Source organism: Schistocerca nitens, chromosome 9, assembly GCF_023898315.1.
Source record: "Schistocerca nitens isolate TAMUIC-IGC-003100 chromosome 9, iqSchNite1.1, whole genome shotgun sequence".
Classification (NCBI taxonomy): domain Eukaryota; kingdom Metazoa; phylum Arthropoda; class Insecta; order Orthoptera; family Acrididae; genus Schistocerca; species Schistocerca nitens.
The window spans coordinates 62,465,460-62,489,937 of NC_064622.1; the positions used below are offsets into that span (position 1 = coordinate 62,465,460).

Here is a 24,478-nt window from a genome sequence, read left to right on the forward strand (position 1 = left end):
TATCGAGCTGTTTCCACAATTACAACTGTAACTTATTTGCAGTCACATATAATCTATTCATAAATTCACCTGTATAGTAGAAGTTCTCAAGCAGAAAGGATTTCAGTTTGTTTTCAAAACAGTTTTAGTAGTCTGTAAGAAACTTCAGTTTACGATGCAAGTAGTCAGATATTTCTGTGACTGCTTACAGTTAGTGTGCTCCTTTTTGTGCTAGAGTAAAGTTAAGTTGTTGATTGGGGGTAAAAATTTTTCCCCCTGGTGTTATATTTATGAATGCTGTTATTATATGCAGATTATGCGTGATTCTTCACAACAAACTTCATACAGGAGTGCATGTGTTGTGAGGCTGTTGTTCAGTGTGTATACAACCTGAGACACCTGGGAGATCCGAGAAAAACCCGGGAATTTTTTCATACTTGAGAAAATTGGGAAAAACCTGGGGATTTTGTAGAATTCTGGGAATTTTTTGTTGTTTTAGTTTTGAGTTAAATTTTTGTTATTTTGACTGTTAAGAATAGAGACTCTAACAAAGGATATTACAGCAACCCACCACTGCAGCATAATACAGGGTGATTCAAAAAGAATACCACAACTTTAGGAATTTAAAACTCTGCAACGACAAAAGGCAGAGCTAAGCACTATCTGTCGGCGAATTAAGGGAGCTATAAAGTTTCATTTAGTTGTACATTTGTTCGCTTGAGGCGCTGTTGACTAGGCGTCAGCGTCAGTTGATGCTAAGATGGCGACCGCTCAACAGAAAGCTTTTTGTCTTATTGAGTACGGCAGAAGTGAATCGACGACAGTTGTTCAGCGTGCATTTCAAACGAAGTATGGTGTTAAACCTCCTGATAGGTGGTGTATTAAACGTTGGTATAAACAGTTTACAGAGAATGGGTGTTTGTGCAAAGGGAAAAGTTCTGGACGGCCGAGAACGAGTGATGAAAATGTAGCACGCATCCAGCAAGCATTTGTTCGCAGCCCAGGAAAATCGACTCGCAGAGCTAGCAGAGAGCTGCAAATTCCACAATCAACTGTATGGAGAGTCCTACAAAAAAGGTTAGTTATGAAACCTTATCGTCTGAAATTGGTTCAAGCACTGTCTGCAGCTGATAAGATTAAAAGAATCGATTTCTGTGATTTTATCCTTGCTCAAATGGAAACAGATGCATCTTTCGTTTCAAAGATTGTGTTTAGTGATGAAGCAACTTTCCACACTAACGGGAAAGTCAACCGTCACAATGTCTGTATATGGGGCACTGAGAATCCGCGGGAAACAACTCAGTATGAACGTGACTCGCCTAAGGTGAACGTTTTCTGTGCCATTTCAGCCAATAAAGTTTTTGGTCCCTTTTTTTTCGAAGGTGCTACTGTAACTGGACTACAGTATCTGGAGATGTTAGAGAATTGACTGTTCCCTCAGCTCGAACAAGAAGCGCAACAATTCATATTTCAGCAGGATGGAGCGCCACCACATTGGCACTTATCTGTCCGTAACTACCTGAACGTCAACTACCCGAGGCGATGGATCGGCCGCCAGGCAGCCTGTGACAGAGCACTTCATCACTGGCCTCCAAGAAGCCCTGATCTTACCCCCTGCGATTTTTTCATATGGGGGTATGTTAAGGATATGGTGTTTCGGCCACCTCTCCCAGCCACCATTGATGATTTGAAACGAGAAATAACAGCAGCTATCCAAACTGTTACACCTGATATGCTACAGAGAGTGTGGAATGAGTTGGAGTATCGGGTTGATATTGCTCGTGTGTCTGGAGGGGGCCATATTGAACATCTCTGAACTTGTTTTTGAGTGAAAAAAAAAAACCTTTTTAAATACTCTTTGTAATGATGTATAACAGAAGGTTATATTATGTTTCTTTCATTAAATACACATTTTTAAAGTTGTGGTATTCTTTTTGAATCACCCTGTACTGCAACAATAAAATGTGAATGAGGAGGGGGGGGGGGGGGACATAAATTGCAAAATTGCAATGGAAATGTGCTATATGCAACAACAAAACACATTGCCCATACAAGCGTTTGCCAACACAAAATGTGTCAAAGGCTTTAGGAAGACTATGCAGTGCTTCATAACAACAAATTGCCTCCAATGAGTGTGACATCACAGCTGTTTACACTAGATTCGTTTTAGCAGTTATGGACTCATGCGCATGCACAGTTGAGTGGTGTATGAGTAGTACCTTCTCCCGCTTCTAGCTACAGAAATGTGGCTGTTGGCTGTGTAAGCAGTCGCAGTGAGCAGCTAGATGCTACCGGGAAACATTTTACTGGAGCGCCCAAGCTGTCAGATTCTTGCATGCGTAGCAGGCCCAGTTCTAGGAGGGGGTGGGGGGGGGGGGCAAATTCCTACTCTTGAGGGGAAAAAACCTTGTTTTACAAAGCGACTAGCAACCAGCGCACGTTAGTCTATCAATTATTCATATGAATATAATAGAGGGAAACATTCCATGTGGGAAAAATATATCTAAAAACAAAGGTGATGTGACTTACCAAACGAAGCGCTGGCAGGTCGATAGACACACAAACTAACACTAGTTTGTGTGTCTATCGACCTGCCAGCGCTTCGTTTGGTAAGTCACATTACCTTTGTTTTTAGATATAGATTATTCATATGACTTTGAAACCCATCCCTGTCGGTTTTTGAACATTTTTGAACACATTCTAAATTTATTTCTGAATGAATTGCAAGTTGATTTGTGTATGCGTGCATAGTGTTCATGATGTCTCTGGCATGAGAATACTCGTTGCATGTAGAAACAAACTTTCCTACAGACAAAAGGGGCCATACAAGCTGAACGGATGAAAGCCAACCGCTGTCTGATTGTGTGGTTGATTGAGTTTGCGAATGATGAGCGTTGTTATAATTAATAGCGAAATCCATAGATTCAGACTACAGGAGTGGAAATAAATGAATAACAGGTAAGAAAGATTACGTGTTACCTTCTCGGTGTATCCAAGAAAATGAAATTTTTACAGAAAATTTTTGGCCAGATTGCTATACTAGTAAGGGCCAGATGTACAGCCCCATCTAGCAGCCGCTTTAAATTCTATTCTGGAAGAAGCGCGGAAAACGCGTTGTACGAACATGTAGCAACGCCTAACCGGAAATAATCACGGTATAACTAACCTGGTGATTCTGGCAGAGTTAGTGGAGTTAACCTCTGAATAAGCTTTGACATTGGCAGGAATAGTTACAGAATTAGTGATAACAAGACTGTTTCTTAGAACGAGGAAGGAGAAGAAACGGGGACATCACACAAATTATGGAACAATAAGACGATTCCAAGTTTGTATGAAATTTTCGTACTACTACTTTTCGATCCCATACTTGAGAAACTGGAGCGTATGAATGAAGTGTGAAACTATTTCCTAACGTAAGGCTTTTTGCTTGTAGTAGGCCTAATAGGCATTTGATATTGGTACATTGTGACTTATATTCTGTCGTTACAAAAAGACCGTTTGTGCCAAAACAGTCCGTTTATTTGGTGTGTATTACAATTGTTGCAGTATTAGAGAGGCCTATTTTGTTTTATCTAGTAGACAGTGACAAAATAGACATAATCAGATCGGGAAACCACACCAGTCTTGGGTCCTTTTTGCAATTACAGCTTTTTCAGTATTATATAACGACATTTCGACTTTTCATGTAGCAAAACGTTTGACGAACTTTGATGAGGTACTAGATTCTTTCGCAGAAAGGAAAGCACGCCATGAAAGGTGTAGCAAGATTAGAGAGAAAAAAATTCTAGGAGCTAAGGATTGAAGAACTGTGTATTGTCTTGCTTGTCTCATGTCTTTACTGGATTTATGTATTCTATATTTAATTTTATGTCTCACAAAGCAGCAAGCTGTTAGCTGATAGGGAATAAAGAGTGCAAATTTTCTGAAGAGTTCTTTAAAAAAAAAAAAAAGGAGGGGCAGGATGTCAAACCGGCCGATTGTAATCAGGAGAGGCACCACAGGACATTTTAATTTCCACTGTCCTGAATATGGTTTGATGGCATCCATTACAAAATATACACATTTCAATTCCACAGAGTGAAGTACAGGGACGTGCGTTAGGAGAATGCTGCATGAGGAGGAGAAGCACTGCCCTTTGGCACACTTATGACCAAATAACATGTCTCACATTTCCTCAAACACATATGTTTTATGCATCAGACTCTTCAGAAAGATATGTGCCACAAAATGAACATATTTTTGAAAACACAATTTTTTTAATAAAATTTTTGACATTCTATCTCAAACGCTCGAGGGAATGGCGGGGAATTGCATCGGTTCGGAAATATCGTAAATCCGGGGCTGTTGCTCAGAGCAGTCTGAGTTATAGTGGGGAAGTGGGTAGTCTCAACGTGACCCGTGTTTACATTTAGTGGTTTTGCTGTTTCCTCTTCATTTACTGCTCTCACGTCATATGAAAACAAAACAGATTTCTGATTTCCACCTTTCTGACAGTCAAGGATTAATTGCCTTGCAGAACAATGAAGTTATTTTTGTCAGTTTGCTAAAGAAACTTTCTTTTATTAATCTTTTCCGCTGAGGCAGACAATATATTTGAAACGAAGTGTTTAATTCCACACACTGTTCGTTGCATTTCAAGTGCACATTTTCAACTTCTAGCACGTATGGCATTATGCCATAATAAAGAACCAAACATGAGATAATACAGTACTGGTACTCCAAGAAAATTTACGTTCAGAAAACCACACTGAAAATCTTAATATCAGGTCGTGGCCTGCTTAACTGGGAATATGGATATACGAATGTGCACTTTAGATGTGCACATTTTAGTATGGTTCACAAAATTCCGATGCTCTTGGAGTATCCTCTGATGTCTTGTTTCTTTTATGACATAATGTACGATCTTTTAATGTTTTACATGTACGAACATACGGGCTCCCTATGACATCGTAGCTGTACAAGAGCGGTGACGCCTGTCATCTAGCACTCTCTGGCAACTGCGGAAACGAACTTATTTCTAACAGGTCGCGGGAAAATATTCCGAATGGTTGTTTGAAAAGCGATACCATCATAGTACCATACTGGCAGTTACAACGGAGCTATGTGTGATAATGTACAATGAATTTCTTAAATCACAGAGTGTTTGACTCTCATTTAAAAATAAACTCTTCGATGACGAGCCATTTAGATGAATTTTGAGCCCAGAAGATCAGACATTTATGTCAGTATTAAACATTTTACGGGCACATTTGTGTGATATATCTTAAATTGTAATACGTGCATAAAAGACCAACATTGTATGTGAAAGCTTAGCTTCTCTTGCAGCGTATCAGTCTTACAGACCAATATTATATGTGAAAGCTTTGCGTTTCGTGTAGCAAAACTATGTATAATAATTTAAATCATTAACTTTTTCTGTTTGTGCGTTCGCGCTACTTAACAGTGATGTTGCTATTGGCTGACTACATCACATGTCCTAAACTCTGAATACCCGTTGTCATCAGCTGGCGAGCTCATGTGACATGAGCTATGACTGGCTTACAAAAGCGCATTGCAATCTCGATTTCAATGCTTCGGAAAGTAACATGCGGTGTTTGGTGGAATTCAAATTTATACTTTCGTAATACGAAAATATGCAGCGTACATGTTGCTGCACATAAAAGATCTTCCCAAAATGCATTTTTTCCCCTGTGTTTAGTTTTCTAAAGCGCCAGGAAATTCTACTCCTGTGTATAAAACCATAACCGTTCAAAGGACTTATAAGTTATACAGTTCCAAGAGAAAATATACTGTCAGTTAACAGGGAAAAAGTATGTTTTCGCCCAGGAGAATGTGTATTTTTAACCAGAAATCCGGGAACTTTTTTCCTTGTCTACATATACACCCTGATGAGTAGTACCTTCTCCTGTTTCTGGCTACAGAAATGTGGCTGTTGGCTGTGTAAGCAGTCGCAGCAAGCAGCGAGATGCAACCAGAAAAAATTTTACTGCTGTGCCCAAGCTGCCAGATTCACGCATGCGCAGCGGGCCTGGATCTATGAGGCATTGGGGGGCGGGGGGGGGGGGGGGGGGTCTAAATTCATATTCTTGAGAAGAAAAAACCTTGTTTCACAAAGTGCCTAGCATCCAGCGCATGTTGGTCTATCGATTACTCATATGATTTTGAAGTGCATCCCTGTTGGTTTTTGAACACACTCTGTAAGTTGATTTCTGAATGGCGATCAAAGGCGACTTGTCACGGTTCACGTGGCTCCCCCCGTCGGAGGGGGGATTTTTTTTTAATGCATGCATAGTGTACGTGATGTTTCTGTCAGGGGAATCCTCGTCACATCTAGAAATAAACTTTCCTGCAGGCAAAAGGGGACGGGGCTATACGAGCTGAGCGGAGTAAAGTGAACGAGTGAACACCAATCGCTGTCTGATTATGTTGTTGTTTGGGTTTGCGAATGATCAGCGGCGTTATAATTACTTCGGAAATCCATAGATTCAGACTACCAGAGTTGAAATAAATGACTAATAGGAATAACAAGTAAGAAAGATTACGTATTATCTTCTCAGTGTATCCAGGAAAATGAAATTTTGTCAGAAAATTTTTGGCCAGATCGCTACACTAGTAAGGGCCAGTTGTACAGTCCCCGTCTAGCAGCCGCTTAGGTTCTATTCTGAAAGTAGCACGGAAAATGGTTTGTACGAATGTAACAACGCCTAATCAGAGTATAATCAGGGATAACTAAACCAGTGATTCTCGCAGGGTTAGTGAAGTTAACTGGCGAATAAGTTTTGACAAAGACAGGAATAGTTCCAGAATTAGTCATGGCAAGATTGTTTGTTAGAATAAGGAAGGAGAAGAAATGGGGACATCACACAAATTAAGGAAGAATATGGCGATTCCAAATTTATATAAAAATCTCGTGCTACTACTTTTCAATCTCAAGCTTGAGAAACTGGAGCGTTTGAATGAAATATGAAACAATTTTCTAACATAAAGCTTTTTTGCTTGTAGTAGGTGTAATAGGCATTTTATGCTGGTCTTCGTGAATTATATTCTGTCATGTTATAAAAATGACCATTTGTGCCAAAACAGTCTCGTTTATTTGGTGTGTGTTACAATTTCTGCAGTGTTCGAAAGACCTATTTTGTTTTATCTAGCAGACAGTGACAAAACAGATGTAATCAGATCAAGAAACCACACCAGTCTTGGGTACTATTTGTATTAACAGCTTACGCAGTATTAGACAACGATATTTCAATTTTTCATGTAACAAAATGTTTGATGAACTTTGATGAGGTAATAGACTCTTGCACAGAAAGGAAAGCGTGCCATGTAAAACTGTAGCAAGATTAGAGAGAAAACAGTCCTAGGAGTTAAGGATTGAAGAAATGTGTACTGTATTGCTTGTCTCTTGTCTTTACTGGTTTTATGTATCCTATATTTAATTTTATGTCACTCAAAACAGAAAGTTATTAGCTAACAGGCAATAAAGAGTGCAAATTTTCTGAAGAGTTCTGGTTCTCCCGATTACAAATAATCCCATCCAATACTGGTACTCCAAGAACATTTACATCCCGAAACCCACGCTGAAAAGCTTAATATCAGGTCGAGGTCTACTTCATTGGTAATCTGGACATACAAATGTGCTCTTTAAGTATGCACTTTAAACGAGCCATTTTAGTACGGTTCATGAAATTCCGATGCTCTTGGAGTATCCTCTGATGTCTTATTTCTTTTATGACATAATGTAAGATCTTTTAATGTTTTACACGTACCAACATATGGACTTCCTGCATCATAGCAGCTGCCAAAGCGCAGTGGCACCTGTTATCTGGCGCTCTCTGACGACTACTGAAACAAACCTATTTCTAACAGGTCACGGGAAAATACTGCGAATGGTGGTTTGAAAAGTGTTACTTTCAAAGTAAATGTTCTCTTACGCAAGTTGAACCATGTGCGAGAATGTATGATGAATTTCTTAATTCACAGAGCATTTGATGACGAGCCATTTAGAAGTATTTCGAGCCCAGAAGATCAGACATTCATGTCATTAATATGAGCAAATTGATGTAGTGCTACGGGAAGCTCTCTCTCCTCTGTGGTAGCTAATTCATTTGTGAGGACAAGTGACTGGACTCAGCAAAAAATTTTACTGGCACATTTGTGTGATATATCCTAATGTGTAACACGCACAAAAATATCAACATTATATGTGAAAGCTTTGCCTTTCTTGTAACAACACTATGTGTATTGATTTAAAACATTAACTTTCCCTGTTTTTGTATCCGCGTACTTAACAGTGATGTTGCTATTAGCTGACTACATCACGTGTTCTGTGGTCTGAATATCTGCTGTCATCGGCTGGCGGGATCACGTGACATGAGCTAAGACTGGCTTACAAAAGTGTATTGTAATCTCAAGTACAATGGTTCGGAAAGTAACATGCGGTGTTTGGTGGAATTCGAATTTATACTTTCGTAATACGAAAATATGCAGCATACATGTTTCTGCACATCAAAAATCTTTCCACAAGGAGTTTTCTTTCTTGAGTTCCGTTTTCTAAAGCACCGAGAAATTCTATGCCCATGTATAAGTTTTACACTTCCGAGGGAAAATATACAGTCACGTAATAACACTGAAAAAGTGTGTTTTCATCTGGAGGAAAGTGTATTTTTAACCGGGAAATCTGGGAATTTTTTTTTCCTTGTCCATGTATAACCCCTGTCGTTAGAATCCCTAACCTTTTAAACAGTTGCCTATGTGAAGTTTGAAGCTGGACACCAGATATCTTTTCAGCACGAATACTTTGAAGCTACGTGTGGATTTGTGGTAGTAAATTACTCCAAATTATATTAATGGATGGAAATGTGCAGTGCAAGCCTATTTTCTTTATCTCTAATGATCTTGTTGCACATTGTTAAATATTAGATGCTACCTTCTGTTTCAACTCTCTCTCTCTCTCTCTCTCTCTCTCTCTCTCTCTCTCTCTCTATCTATCTATCTGTCAACTATTGTTGGTCTTCTCACCACAGTCACTATATTTTTTAACCATGTAATTGAACTTTTGGCACATACTTTGTACTTGTTAAATTTGACATGGTGTCTTTATATGCTGTACACTGCTCCACTCCATTCCATGTGGTGAGACATGCTCTTTATTCATTCTGTTTTCTGTGTTCTGGAATTCAATCTTTGACCATGATTTTGTAGAATTCAGTGCATCTAAGAACAAGGTATCTGAGCACAAATGTTAATTAACATTCTTTGTTCTCATTGATTTCTTGTGAGATGTGGAAAGCCATCAGTTTGGAGACCAGTTGGTATGAACTTAATCAGTAATATTCTGTGCTTAAGTAGTTCTCAGGGTGTTGTAATAATTTGACCTTATTTTGTTATAGATCTCATCATCTGTCACAGTAGACATACAGAATTATGTAGCTCAAGAAGAGACAGATATAGTTGATGCGGAATCAACTCCTGTCAGTGAATGTAACAAGGTTTCACAACAGGAAGTGAAACGTAGGTATTTAGCATTGTTTTATATGCATGTTAGACAAGGCTGACTGAACAAAAATGTTTTGATTTTGTTAATATGGCATGTCACTTTAGTTTTGTCTTTCACCTATAACATATGCAGTCTTATTTCAGTGTCTCAAACTACGTTTTCATCAAAATTGAAAACAGAAAAGTCACAAATGGGACAGAGATCAAACTATAGTTAACAACCACTAACTATTAATTGTTAATAGTTACTGAACATTTCAAGGACAGTTGGGAGCGCTAAAAGTGTGCCTTGTGAAGGCATATGTGCATGTTCATCTTGCATGATTTCAAAAGTGAGGCATTATTATTATTATTATTATTATTATTTCTTAATGCACACAGACACTGGAGTAGCACTATTTATTTTAATGGCAAATCAAATAAAGGGTACTCAGAAAATCAATCTCTTTTAATTTATTTTTCAATATAATTTCCACTATGTTCATTGAGTCCTGGGAATAATGCACTGTGACTAGAAAAGAACACTAGTCACTGCCATTCATAAAAAGTGTAAGAGAACTGTTTGACAAAATTACAGACCAATATCCATAACACCCACGTGTTAGAGTATACTAGAGCATGTTCTAAGCTCAAACATAACCAATTTTCTGTGATGAATTGGAGCTTCTCTCAGAGAATAAGTACAGGTTCAGCAAAAATCAAGTTAAACACAGCTTTTTGTCTTCACCCATGACATCTTGCAAACAATAGATAAACTATCATCTTATATTTCTGAAATGTGTTTGACATTCTGACACATTGTCTTTTCATAACTGAAATACGATCAGTTGGAGATTGATGAATACAGTACAGGATGTGCAGAACAGCACTGCTTACTATTTCACTTTGTCATTGAATTCTGACAACACTCAAATTGTTTACTGAAGGTGTTGTTGACTATAGGAAAGTACTGTAAGCAAATGCAGAACTACTTAGACAGTTTGTGACGCAGTGGTATATTCACAATTTCTGTCTCAAATTCTGCTCTGGTGTTGTACTATAACATCATCTCTGCCAACAGTCGCAATGGCTTCTTGGTTTAATGACTTCGTATGTACAAAAACTTTTCTCATGCAGTCCATACTTAGGGCAGAATGCCTTCGAAATTGTTCCAGAATCCTGCAGGATTTATGTTTTTTAGGATTAGGTCTGGGAATTAGGTGACACCTATTGTACATCACTCCTGCCAAAATAAATGACCCCCTACACTGTTATTGAAATTACCAGTTGTTACTTGCTGTTCTAATTTATGCAAGTGATACTCATGCAGTTCTCCACCAGTACAGTCTTTAATGTTTAGTCGGCCTATGTGAGGCAGAAATGGTGTTCACACACTGCAACAAAAACCAAACATGAGCTGTTGTCAAACTACACACTGTGCTTCTACTTGTGTACTTTATTGAATGAATGCTTATATTGAGGGAAAATGGACATTGAAGAAGGATGGAAGATTAGAATTTAATGTCCTATTGATGATGAGGTCTTTAAAAACAGAGCACAAGTTCGGATTGTGGAAGGATCAGGAAGAAACTCGCTCATTCCCTTTGAACTGAGCCATTCTGGCATTCATGTTAAACCATTAAGGGAAATTGTGACCAACCTAAATCTGTATGAATGGATTAGGATTTGAACTGCTGTCTTCCCAAGTATTAGCCCATTCTCTTACCACTGCAACACATCATTCTGTGTGATGGATGTTGAAATTGACACAGGGGAATTAATTGCTTTGTTTTGAAATCAGTGCTATAGAGAAGACTACAGCTAATACAAAGATCTCAGTTCCACAGCATGCCTTGAGAGAAATGTGTGCAGCCTTTAACGAATAATTTGAGAAGACTACAGCTAATACAAAGATCTCAGTTCCACAGCATGCCTTGAGAGAAATGTGTGCAGCCTTTGACGAATAATTTGAGAAGACTACAGCTAATACAAAGATCTCAGTTCCACAGCATGCCTTGAGAGAAATGTGTGCAGCCTTTGACGAATAATTTGAGGCCCTATACACAAGGAAGAAACATAGTTACATCTTTATGAACATTGTCCACGCGTTAGTTTCTGCATACCACATAAAGCTCTGCCATATTTTCTGCATTCAAATTCAGTTGATGTCTTATGAAAACAAAAATGATAATGTTTTCTTGAAACTGTTGTATGTATTGTTTTTTCTTGAAACTGTTGTGCATATTGTTGCTTTTCATCATAATGTTTGTAGATGTTTGTGCAACTGACACTGCATCTCATTAAAACTTGTAACAGACATACAATTTGGGGGGAGGGGGGGGGGGGCTTATCAATTTTGTGCCATTGTTCTTCAAACAGGAGCTGAAATGCCTTGGAAGATTCTCTCTTTAGATTATTCAGATTGATACATGGATTCTGTGGCATTTTTGTTGCTGATTAAAAATGCACAGATCAAATAAATGCTTGCACTCCATTGTTGCTGATCACTCAGCTACGCCTATTGCAACAACTAAATGGTTTTGGAGAGTAGAAATTCTGCAACCGACACCATCTACCACTAACCTGTAATATAGTGCAGTACTAAATAGCTTTACATCATGTCCTCTTACTGATAAAGGAGCTAGACTGAGGTATCTTCTAGCTTTAAAAGCATCTTTGAACCTTCAGGTACATTTCGTATGTTGTAATGTAAAATGTAGCATATGATAAGTTATATGCAATCACACCTTCTCAATTCAACATTTGTGAATTGACACTGTGCTTGATTAATTTAATATAGACCCTGGTAAAAAAAAAAAAAAAAAAAAAAAAAAAAGAAGCAAGCTAGGAGGTTAACTCATAACATGCAAGAATATAAGATATTTTAGCTAATGCATGGTGGGGGGGTAATAATTAAATTTTTGTTACTTGAGTCAATGTAGATGGAAAACTATTTACCATATGGGTACCCAACTTTATGGGAATGATGTTCAGGCCATGTGCTGCAGGATTCTGTCTTATTAGTTGTGTTAGTGTCATGACTTACTCGTATCATTAGGTGTCAGTATCACTGAAAAATTCTAAGTGAATGAAATCATGAAATAATCAAAGTCACAAAGCTTCCACTATACAGCCAGTTGCCACTCAAAATTCAAACACACAAGTGTTACTAAATCATGTCCTGGAATCAGGACTCCTTTCTCCACCAAATCTCCAATACCAGTTCTTCTCTTTTCACAGTCCACCCTCTCTCACATTCCCCCCCCCCAAAAAGTCAGTTTACGATACCTTGCCCCCATATTTCTTTCAGTTTACCTGTTGGCTGCTGCTGCTGTCCAGCTCATACCATGCTGCATCTTCCTAGTGACTTGCATTACATTACAATATTTTTAAGACTTTGAACCAATTTGGCCAACATAAATTTTAAAAAAAATTCCTAAAAACCACACTCAAGTGCTTATCAAACATACATCAAACCCTATTTATTAAAAATAAATAATGTCTCATGGAACATTATGCTAACATTAACTTTTTGTTACTAAACCAATACGTAAATATTTTACAAATTTTTAATACTAAGAACAGTTATTGAAGCTTAGAAAATAATGTAGCTATGTTTACATGCTGTGCTGTGTGCATTAAATGTTGGTAAATGTGACTCAATGGGAAATCCACCTCAATCATTCTTGGCTCATCACTTTTCAAGTTAAGACATGCCTGTGCCTGCTTGCTAAGCTATGTGGGGCAAATTCTACCTGCACTATCTCATTAAGCATCTTTGCCACTGGTAATGGCATACCAGAGCATGTCTTAACAATAGTAACCCCATTCAACTTTCTGAATTGAAAATACATCATCTCATTTACAGACAGGTACATCCTTCCTGCAGTATTTCTAAAGGACTGCCCCAAAACTTTTCTGAACCCTGGCTGTGACTGCTGTCTTAAAATTTGTACTCATAAATGCATTCCATTTAGCATCCCTTACCTTAATTTTTCAACAGTTTGGAAAAATACACGCAGGAGTTTCCCAGCAACAATCTGCTTGGCTTAAAAAGTCTGTCCTAGCTATTCAGAACCACACTCACCACATACTAATTTCTGATCCACTCAAAACAAATGCAGGTGTCTCATTCTGTATGAATGAGTCATGCAGTCGCAGTTGTCATCCTATTTATATTCTTTTAACTATCAATAAATTTTTCTTTTTCTAAATTTTTTCTTTCACTTAAATTTATTATACTTGTACATTTTTAACAAATTATGCAAAGCTATTCAAAATTCTTCATTGAATTGGTCAACGTCAAGTTCTCGTACAAAAAATTTTTTCTGCTATAAATATTTGATCTTTTTCATACAATTCTTAATCTGCTCCACTTTTATGTTTATTCTTACTATTTTATAATTTGTTGAAAGCTTTCATGTACACAGTAATCTTTCATTATATAGAGTCATTTAAACTATTTTACATCTGTTATCTCATTTTCGTGTGACAAACAGGGGATTTACTTTACGTAAAGCAGTGAAGATTGTAAATTACAAAAATTGTGATATTTTAAGTCTGTACAAAACAAAATACTGAGAGTATTAAACAAAAATGTTAGTTGACTATGTAAAGGGAGTTGTAACATCATGTATTGACAATACCCGGCTTCCCTGTATTTCAGAAACCAAAGTGGCAGTGGATATGAAACTTTAACAGAACATAATACATTATATTACTGGTGTACTGAATTAAAATCATTGCATTTCAGCCAGAGTTTTGGCAAGTACAAAGTTTTGTCTATGTTCTGTATAATTTTTTGTACTTTCTCCAAAACAATTTTATTATACTCAACATTGTGTTTTTATTTTAGTTCAGTAGACTTTTATATCTATGTTGCAATTCCCTGAAATGACTAAAACTTCCTTAGTATATGTTCTATTTTTATTTTTACTCACTCAGAAGCACCCTACACCGTGCTGTGTATCATCCTATTGATCATTTTCCATGAATCTCATTCTTTACTCCATCTGGAGTCCTCAGCGACCATTGATGCTAACCTTGTCCATTCCTTTAAAGTTTACTCCAGGAATAATTCCCACATGCTGTATCACTTCCATCCTATCAGTGTTTGCAATTATCCATAGCAATAGCAGCATCAAAGAACCTCCCCACCCCCTTTTAATGTCTTTCTCCCAACTAAAATATTTGTTGGTGTGCGAGTCCCTATGAGATTTTGAACATTTGGATTCTGAGATTGTGTATGTAGACGCTTCTTCAACAAGTCAGGACACGCCAGTTCTTTGTAAATGGGCTTTATGACTTCCACGACTGCTGCTGGGATGGAATGTTTTTAGCTGTATGAAGTGTTTGAGTATTGAGTGTTGCATGAATACAGCCCAGGAGGGCAAAGTGGATGAATTTGATTGCCATCTGTTGACATGTTGTGGAAGAACGTAGTCCGTAATGCCTGCCACATTTTGAAAAAATCATCAGAGTTATTCCTGATAACCACCCAATAGTATTGTTGTAATTAATCAATAATTTTGTCTGCCAGTGTACCCCTTGTTGTTTTACAATAAGAAAGATTCTTGTTTCTCAGACTTACTGTCAACTTCCTCAGGCTGGTGCCCATCCTCTTCTGACATGATCCACACATTCCAGTTTTGTGATAGTCTTATCACCATAAGGTCGAGTTACCGCTATGCTGTTGTATGCTTTTGAGCCCCCACCCTTACAAACTTGGAATAACAATCACCCGTTTCATCTCCGAATGGACTAAAAATTTCAGTAGCACAGGTGTGTTCTCCTTGGTTCACTGATTTACATTTATAATAATGTTTTGTCAGAAACTGAAAGTCAGTTACCTTTCCGGTATCTTCACTGGTCACTGGAGCAACAGAATTCTTAGAACTTCTACATACTACATGGATCTATATTTTGAAAAGCTACTGTATTGTTTTTGACATTGACGTCGATAGAAATAATACAATTCTGCCTTTTTAGTACTGCAACCCACTTCCTTCTGTATAAAAACTTACCAAATTTATTTGATCTTGAAGCAACACACGTAAAATTTTTAACATTTTGAACATGTGCAGACAATATTTTAAAAAAACAAATAAAGTACTCCCTATTCGAATTTACAAGTAATTTATATACTATTTTATTAAGAAAATTTTATAATGGGATGAAACTGTCAAAGTGTAAGAAATATTTTTTTTCCGTTCTAAGTTATTATTGCCAATACTTTGAATTGACAAGTTCTACAGTGAAAATAAGAGAACACAAGGTATTTACATTTCATGTCCACAGCCACTAAATCGTACACTCACTTTTGGGTAGTTGGGTACAAACTCATATTTATTCTTGATGTGACTACTTCCATCTTTTGGCATATAACACATTCCGAATAACATGCTTAATCTTTTGGAACACGTTTCTTTTTAAAAATAGTATTCATGCTTATGCATCCTGCACTTTCTAGCACCAAAATGAGCATATCCATTTTGAATATCCTGTCAAGGAAATCTAATTGGTGAGCCACCTTACCCCGTCCTTGACTTGGAATTTCTCTGTTGACTTCCACCACAGCGTGCTTAACCGTAGAGTAACAAGGTGTGAATCCCGAGACCTAAGTAACAAGGTGGGGTAAAAATTTATCTCATATTTTTCTAAATTATTTCTGTTAAAAAAATTTAAAAAAAGATTCAGGGCATAATCTTACCCTCCCACATATCACCAGCAAATTTTCAGCCTCTTCATTAGTTTCAAAAGCTTTACACACACACACACACATCTTCATTTTCCATTGTTGGCTGCAGTATGTCTAGTGGTAGAGTCTGGAGGCTGCAATTTCGGCCTTGTGGGTTCTAGTTAACAGCCAACTGCAGGTGGTGGCTCATGTCAGCACTAATAACGTGTGTCTCTCTGGTTTCCGGTGGCTGTCTGAGTTCGTGAAAACTGCCAGTCTTGTTAGCGAGATGAAGGCAGAGCTCACAATCTGCAGCATTGTCAACAGGACCGATTGCGGACCTTTGGTACAGAAGCAAGTGGAGGTTCGGAATCGAGAGGCTCAGATGGTTCTGCGACTGTGTAGGCTGCAGATTCCTCGACTTGCGCCATAGGGTGGTGGGGTTTCAGGTTCCGCTAAATAGGTCAGGTGTCCACTATACACAGGAGGTGCTACACGGGTAGCAGGGGCTGTGTGGTGTGGACTGGGCAGTTGTTTAGGTTAGACAGTCACAAGAAAGATAAAACAGGGCTCCAGTCTCAAAGGGTACAGGGCAAAGAAATGACACGAATCGACCAAGCAACGGTCGGTATTGTAGTTGTAAATTGTCGTAGCTGTGTTGGAAAAGTACCAGAGCTTCAAGCGCTGATAGAAAGCACTGAAGCTGAAATCGCTATAGGAACAGAAAGCCGGAGATAAATTGTGCCAAAATTTTTACAGAGGCGCAAACCGTGTTCAGAAAGGATAGATTAAATAAAGTAGGTGGTGGTGTGTTTGTGTCTGTTGGTAGTAGTTTATGTTGCAGTGAAGTTGAAATATATAGTTCCTGCGAATTACTATGGGTAGAGGTTATACTCAACAGCCGTACCAAAATAATAATTGGCTCCTTCTACCAACCCTCCAACACAGATGGTATAATAGCTGAACTGTTCAGAGAAAACTTGAATCTCATTACAAATAAGTACCCCACTCATACAGTTATAATTAGTGGAGACTTCAATCTACCCTCGATATGCTGGTGACAATACATGTTCAAAGCTGGTGGTAGACAAAAAACATCTTCCGAAATTGTACTAAAGGCTTTCTCTGAGAATTACTTTCAACAATTGAATGAATTGTAAATGGTTGTGAAAATACACTTGACCTCTTAGCCACAAATAATCCTGATCTAATAGAGAGCATCATGACGGATACTGGGATTAGTGAACACAAGGTCGTTGTAGCAAGGCTCAAAACCATATCAACCAAAACCACTAAAAATAAATGCAAAATATATCTATTAAAAACAGCAGATAAAAATTCACTTGATGCCTTCCTAAGAGAGAGTCTCCATTCCTTCCAAGCTAATTGTGTAAGTGTAGATCAGATATGGCTCAAATTCAAAGAAACAGTATCGACAGCAATAGATAGATCCATACCGGATAAGTTAATAAGGGACGGGACTGATCCACCATGGTACACAAAACATGTCAGAACACTGTTGCAGAAGCAACGAAAAAGCATGCCAAATTCAGAAGAATGCAAAATCCCCAAGACTAGCTAAGTTTCAAGGAAGCTCGAAATTTAATGCGGACGTCAATGCGAGATGCTTTTAATAGTTTCCACAATGAAACATTGTCTCAAAATATGGTAGAAAACACAAAGACATTCTGGTTGTATGTAAAGTACACCAGTGGCAAAAAACAGTCAATACCATCACTATGCGATAGCAATGGAAATGTTACCAATGATGGTGCCACTAAAGCAGAGTTACTAAATACAGTTTTCCGTAATTCCTTCACAAAAGAAGACGAAGTAAATATTCTAGATTTCGAAACCAGAACAGCTGTTAGCATGAGTGACATAAAAGTAGATATCTTAGGTGTTGTGAAACAACTCAAATCACTTAAGAAAGGCAAGTCTTCCAGTCGAGATGGTATACCAGTCAGGTTCCTTTCAGAGTATGGGGACACAATAATGCCTTTCTTAGCAATCATATACAAGCGCTCACTTGACAAAAGGTGTGTTCCTAAAGACTGGAAAGTAGCATAGGTCATGCCAATATTCAAGAAAGGAAATAAGAGTAACCCATTTGAATTACAGACCCATATCACTGACCTCAATCTGCAGTAGGATTTTGGAGCTTATACTGTACTCAAACATTATGAATCACCTTGAAGAAAATGACTTATTGATATGTAACGAACACGGATTCAGAAAATATCGTTCTTGTGCAACACAGCTAGCTCTTTATTCCCATGAAGTAATGAGTGCTGTCGACAAGGGATCTCAGATCGGTTCCATATTCCTAGATTTCCAGAAGTCTTTTGATACTGTTCCTTACAAGTGACTTTTAATCAAATTGCGTACATATGGAGTATCGTCTCAGTTGTGTGCCTGGAATCAGGATTTCCTCTCAGAGAGGTCACAGTTCGTAGTGGTAGATGGTAAATCATTGAGTAGAACAGAGGTGGTATCTGGCGTTCTGCTGCAAGGTAGTGTCATAGGCCCTCTGCTGTTTCTGATTTACATAAATGACCTAGGTGATAATCTGAGCAGCCCCCTTAGATTTTTTGCAGATGACGCTGTAATTTACCATCTAGTAAAGTCATCAGACAATCAGTTCCAATTACAAAATGATCGAGAGAGGATTTCGGTATGGTGCAAAAAGTGGCAATTGGCAATAACAAAGAAAAGTCAGAGGTCACATCCACATGGGTACTAAAAGAAATCCTACTAAAAGAAATCCGATAAATTTTGGGTATACGATAAATCGCACAAATCTAAGGGCTGTCAGTTCGACTAAATACCTAGGAATTACAATTACAAGCAACTTAAATTGGAAAGACCACACAGATAATATTGTGGGGAAGGCAAAACAAGGCTGCACTTTGTTGGCAGAACACTTAGAAGATGTGACAAACCCACTAAAGAGACAGCCTACATTACACTTGCCCATCCTCTGCTGGAATATTGCTGCATGGTGTGGGATCCTTACCAGGTAGGATTGACGGAGGACATAAAAAAAGTGCAAAGAGGGCAGCTCGTTTCATGTTATCGCGCAGTAGGGGTGAGAGTGTCACTGATATGTTTTGCAAGTTGGGGTGGCAGTCACTGAAACAAAGGCTGTTTTCTTTGTGGCAAGATCTATTTATGAAATTTCAATCACCAACTTTCTCTTTCGAGTGAAAATATTTTGTTGACACCCACCTAAGTAGGGAGAAATTATCATCACAATAAAATAAGAAAAATCAGAGCTCAAACGAAACGATTTAGGTGTTCCATTTTCCCCACGCACCATTTGAGAGTGGAATGGTAGAGAAGTAGTATGAAAATGTTTCAATGAACCCTCTGCCAGGCACTTAAGTGTGAATTGCAGAGTAACCATGTAGATGTAGATAACTGATAAAGTAATTTCTGTTTCTATGATTTTTTTTATTTTATCCCATTGTTCTATATCACACTGACTTCACTATCTCCATTTTCATAAAACCAAAAATTACGCTATTATTGCCAAAATTAAAAACACATCCATTTCCATCAGAGGCATGCCCACTACTACTAACTCGTTCTGCAGTACTAACACATTCCAAAGAGTTTACAAAACAAAAGACTTTACAAACTTTCTTGACAAAAGAAGAATCATCACCATGTTATATCATTATTTTGTAAATGAATCCAGAAATAAATTTAATAATTAATGTTAGATTGTGCAATTAATAATATGAATTTGAAGTATACCAGATATTTCATAATTTCAAGTATATCTAAAAGAAGAAGAATTTTAGCTATACATGCAGAGCTAGTAAATATCGATTGCAACAAATTAATTTCTTTTTATACATTTTAGCCTGAAATACAACACATCATATACAAAATATATGAAATTCATTTAGTTTAACAGCTGAGATAATGATCACCTATACCAGTTTCGAAAATATTCCTGGTATCGGCTATTTCTATTAAAAAGGAGGGGGGGGGGGGGGGGGGGCGTAATGTCAGAGGAATGTGTCCAATTACAAGGGGTAATATAAAGTAATAATCAAACAATGTGCAACTTTTATTACAGACTGTTGTTAATCTTTGGAAATATGACAAAGTAAATAATAATTATAATATCAATGTATTTTATTGTATCATGCTTGTCATATGTGGAAATATGAGATTGTACTCATCTGTTATATTCAATTACCAGTTTTGTTATAACACTGTACGAAACACAATAGAACGTAACATAAAGCGTAAGAAACATTGAAGGAATTGTTTAGCATAATATCACAAATAAAATGTATATTGGTAAAAAATATAAAGCTGACAACAAAGAAAAAAAAATAGATCCTCATATAAAAGGAAATATAGATTTTTATAAATTAATTTCAAAATTTGATGAAATTTTGAATACATCAAACGTTTTCAAACTAAACTGTTATGGCAACGTTGATAAATATTTTACCGATGGTCTTTGCCCACTGGTTTCGAAGAGACACAGCATTCAAAGGAACTTTGCTGCTCTTCTTTATGTGAAGCTTCTTGGGTAAATTTTTTCTCATGCATCTGCCTCATTTTTGCTTCAAGGTTCACTCACATCTTCATCAGTCACTGGAATATACGTTTTCAGCCTCTTGACACTCAAATTCTGATTATTTCATCTGTAGTTCTTAGTATTTTATCAGAAGGCATTTTCTGTGTCTGCAAAAGAAAGTACCACCTATTTTGTAAACAAAAAGAATTTAACATAAATATCAAAGCTGGGTGGTTTTTTACCCTGACGGGTAAATTTCACAATTTATCTGAGGATGGAGAATACAGCCTGAGACTTTATAGCCAGCCTGAGACTTTATAGCCTCCTCAACATGAACAACAATACTGAATGGAAAGATAAACAATGATTCCCACCCTAGAAGCCAGTAGTACCAACATAGGATAAAAAATTATATGAACTGGAGTAATTTTTACCCCACCTTGTTATTCTAGGGTTAAAACCATTTTCAGTAGATGTTCATCCCTGGTAGGATCATCTAAATGTACCACTCTTCAAATTGTCTGTATCCACCACAGCTGTTATGCTATGGTTTGAGCTTACAGTTCAGTTTCCAGTTTATTTTATGTATCCTCGCCCCAATACTTAGTTTTTAATGCACTTTCAAATCTTGTATATTTCTCAGATTTGTCTAAATGTAGCATACCCTACTGGATAACATCCCACCAAATGACTTATTACTAGGGAACTGAAAGTGTAGCATCTATTTTTGGTAAAAGTTGCATCTATTTTTGGGAATTTTTGTATCTACTTTTGTTTGTTTGTCATTAGTTGTACAAATTTAAAATATTGTCATGCTATGTGCCTGAAGACAAAGCCTTAGTGCATTGAAACTGACTGTTAAAAAAGAGTGCTAATGGGAAGCTTTTTGATTTGAATGTTTGCTTTTACAAAAACTTCAGCAGTTGTTTTCTGAAATGACCTTTACTCATTTTCTTCTTTTGGCTCTATTTAAGCTTCCAACAAATGACCGGTCATATTGAGAATCAGCAGCATTTTCCCACCAGTGAACAGAGTACTTCTTTGGTTTAAGGTGTTTCTCAACATAGTTTCTCTTTCTGACTCAATCTGATAATTACAAAATCAGCAGAATATTGATTCCAACCTTCCATGGCCATTCATAGCCATCCAACCTACGCCTGACAATGCTACTGGCAGAACCTACTTTAGTGGGGCAGTAGAATCGAAATGAGCTCAATTTGCATGTTAGGGGAAGAAAGCACTCAGTACCTACTAGCTTTCATGGGTTGGCAGAGTCATAAACGAGATAGTATAGGCTCGACCTCTACCGGTATCTGACGCAAACACCCCCCCCCCCCCTCTCCCCCTTCCCGCTGCCTACACCTAAAACAGTTTCGAAACATGCTTGGTTTGGTACATTATGTCTTGTTGCTAAAACACTTTTAGCAAATGTGGATGGAGTAATTTCTTGTGCAGTGAAGGAAAAGTAGACCGATGAAGTTGTCTACCTTTAATACTCAACTGAAGACCGTCAGTCTTTTTTTTACTAAATCAGAAGCTGGAACAGCTGATTTCCAGGTGCAATATTTGACCCATGTAACAAAACCATTTCAACTCTTAACAGGTAAACAGGAGAATGAAAAATGGTTTCAGAAACTCAGTTTTCATCTTCAAGAAGTTGTGTCACATGTAAACGTGGTGTGATTATACCAACTTTTGAATTTCTGCCGGGTGAAAAAAATACATATTTTTTGTTCTAAGGCACTAAGACCCCTGCCAGAGTCGTACATTGCATTATGTGGCATGTATAGAGGCCATTCAACCACCCACTACTGAAGTGGTAGCAGGGCATCGAGCACACCAATATGTCACTGCATTCATGCACTTTCTGTTTTGCCAACATGTTGTTACACATATTATCTTTCTAAACTGGGCTTCACCACATGATGTTAAATACCAGTAACCAAAAATTAGTTACATTTTCTATATTTATATGCAGAAAATAAAGCTATATCAAACTATCTTTGACAAAATATTTCATCTGGATACAATCCACTATAAAATATCATTTATTAGGCAATTTTAAATTTGAGGTTCAGTTTGCATCTATATTTGCAGTTATCGCAAAACACAAATTTTTAATAAATGAAAAGCACCAGTTTGCTTTTGTTCTACAATATTACTTTTATTGTTAACTGGTTTTTGGCTTACAGTGTCTGAAGATGGCCTTGTAAGCCGAAAACTGGTTAACAATAAAAGTAATATTGCAGAACAAAAGCAAACTGGTGCTTTTCATTTATTATAATGTTGTTGTTCTACCAAGAACCAATGGAAGATTCTGTTAACAAATTTTTAAGGCCCTTACTTTCCTTTGATCATTTCAGTGTCTAGTTAACAAACCTTTTTTAGTTTTGAAAAGTAATCCTGGCTCTCCACTGGAAAAATCTGAATATGGGAGAGTAGTTTTTTAATGCCCTGCCCATTTTGAAAGGTAAAATGCTCACTCCAAATATTACTACCCTCATTGTTTTGTAAAAACTCTTTCTGATTTGATTTTAATCTCTTATTTAATAATACACTCAGTGCTTTCTTTAATAAAGCCCATTCAGTCTCTTTGTAACATAATATTGAGCATAATTTTCCACATATTTTTATTAAATCATTTCTTTCACCTTCAGTAACTTCCTAGTTTCATTCAGTACCTCCTGTGTTGTAATTTATCCACTCAACTAATAGCAATAACATGGGTCTTATTTAATTCATTCAATTTCTCTTCATTCATACTCACACGATCGACCATCTCAACCCAATTATCTAGATTCCCCAGATTATTTAATTCCTCATTAGGCTTTTGTTCCATCACATCCGTTCTCCCAGATAATCTGTTTCACATTTCTTTCATACAACATGATGATTATAAACTTGCTGTTGCTAGCAAAATCAAGTTACATGAGTCTTTATCATCAGATGTAGTTACAGTTGAAATTTAATTATGTTGTTATCACTGGACATTAGCATGATGTAGTTGACATCGGTACACATTAAAAGCAGTTCATATTAAGGTGTGACTCTGAACAGAGCAACAGCGACCAACAGCGATTACAGAAGACAGATGGCATCATTGTTGTCTGCAGTGGGTGCATTGCAGAATGCACTGACAGACAAGCATGCAGTTGCTTAAGTAAGAACTACGCAAGGCGAGATATCTTTGCTATGGTTGTTGTGTTGTTATTGGAAGAGGAAGATGATGACGTTTTATTGTTGCATACAGAAAAGATGAAAGCTGGCAATGCCTTTCTATAAAAGCAAAACATCAGAAGGAAGTTATGCAGCACTGATTACATTATTACGTTGTGCTGCATGTCAAATGCTTGGCAAGTTACTTTCTAATACTGTGCTGTGCCAGATATGTGGAGGTTGAAGGACTGCCGATATCACTTGATGGCTGATGTCTGTTGCACCCTGCAAGCATTTTTCCACAGTTAGAAACAATGTTACTTTTTTTTGCCTTATAAACTTGAGGTAGATGCAATACAATTTCACTTATGTGATGGGAAAATAATCAGTGTCATCATCACTGTTTGCTGTAAATGTTCCTCTTAAATTTTGCATACTTTGTACCCTCCCTTTCCACATTTTTAATACCATATCATCATTGCCACCAACTTTACTGTGTTTTCTGTACTGTTACACATCATTCATCATTTGTTAATTCAGCTGTTTCCCCACTAATTCACGTTGTATTTTTTGGCACCATACCTTCTTCCTGTGATGCTAAAATGTCCAGCTGACAAGTTTGGTCTCCATTTTATTCTAGGTTTTCCTGTGTT

At 37.3% G+C, this 24,478-nt stretch overlaps 1 protein-coding gene across 1 annotated transcript in view; it reads left to right on the forward strand.

The window, feature by feature from the left end:
• Nucleotides 1-24,478, forward strand: part of LOC126202942 (X-linked retinitis pigmentosa GTPase regulator-like) — a 414,771-nt gene that overhangs the window by 329,111 nt on the left and 61,182 nt on the right. Inside the window, exon 12 of the mRNA XM_049937044.1 lies at nucleotides 9,369-9,489. Within this exon, the coding sequence (XP_049793001.1) occupies nucleotides 9,369-9,489 (121 nt within the window). The remainder of the gene's footprint in view (nucleotides 1-9,368; nucleotides 9,490-24,478) is intronic.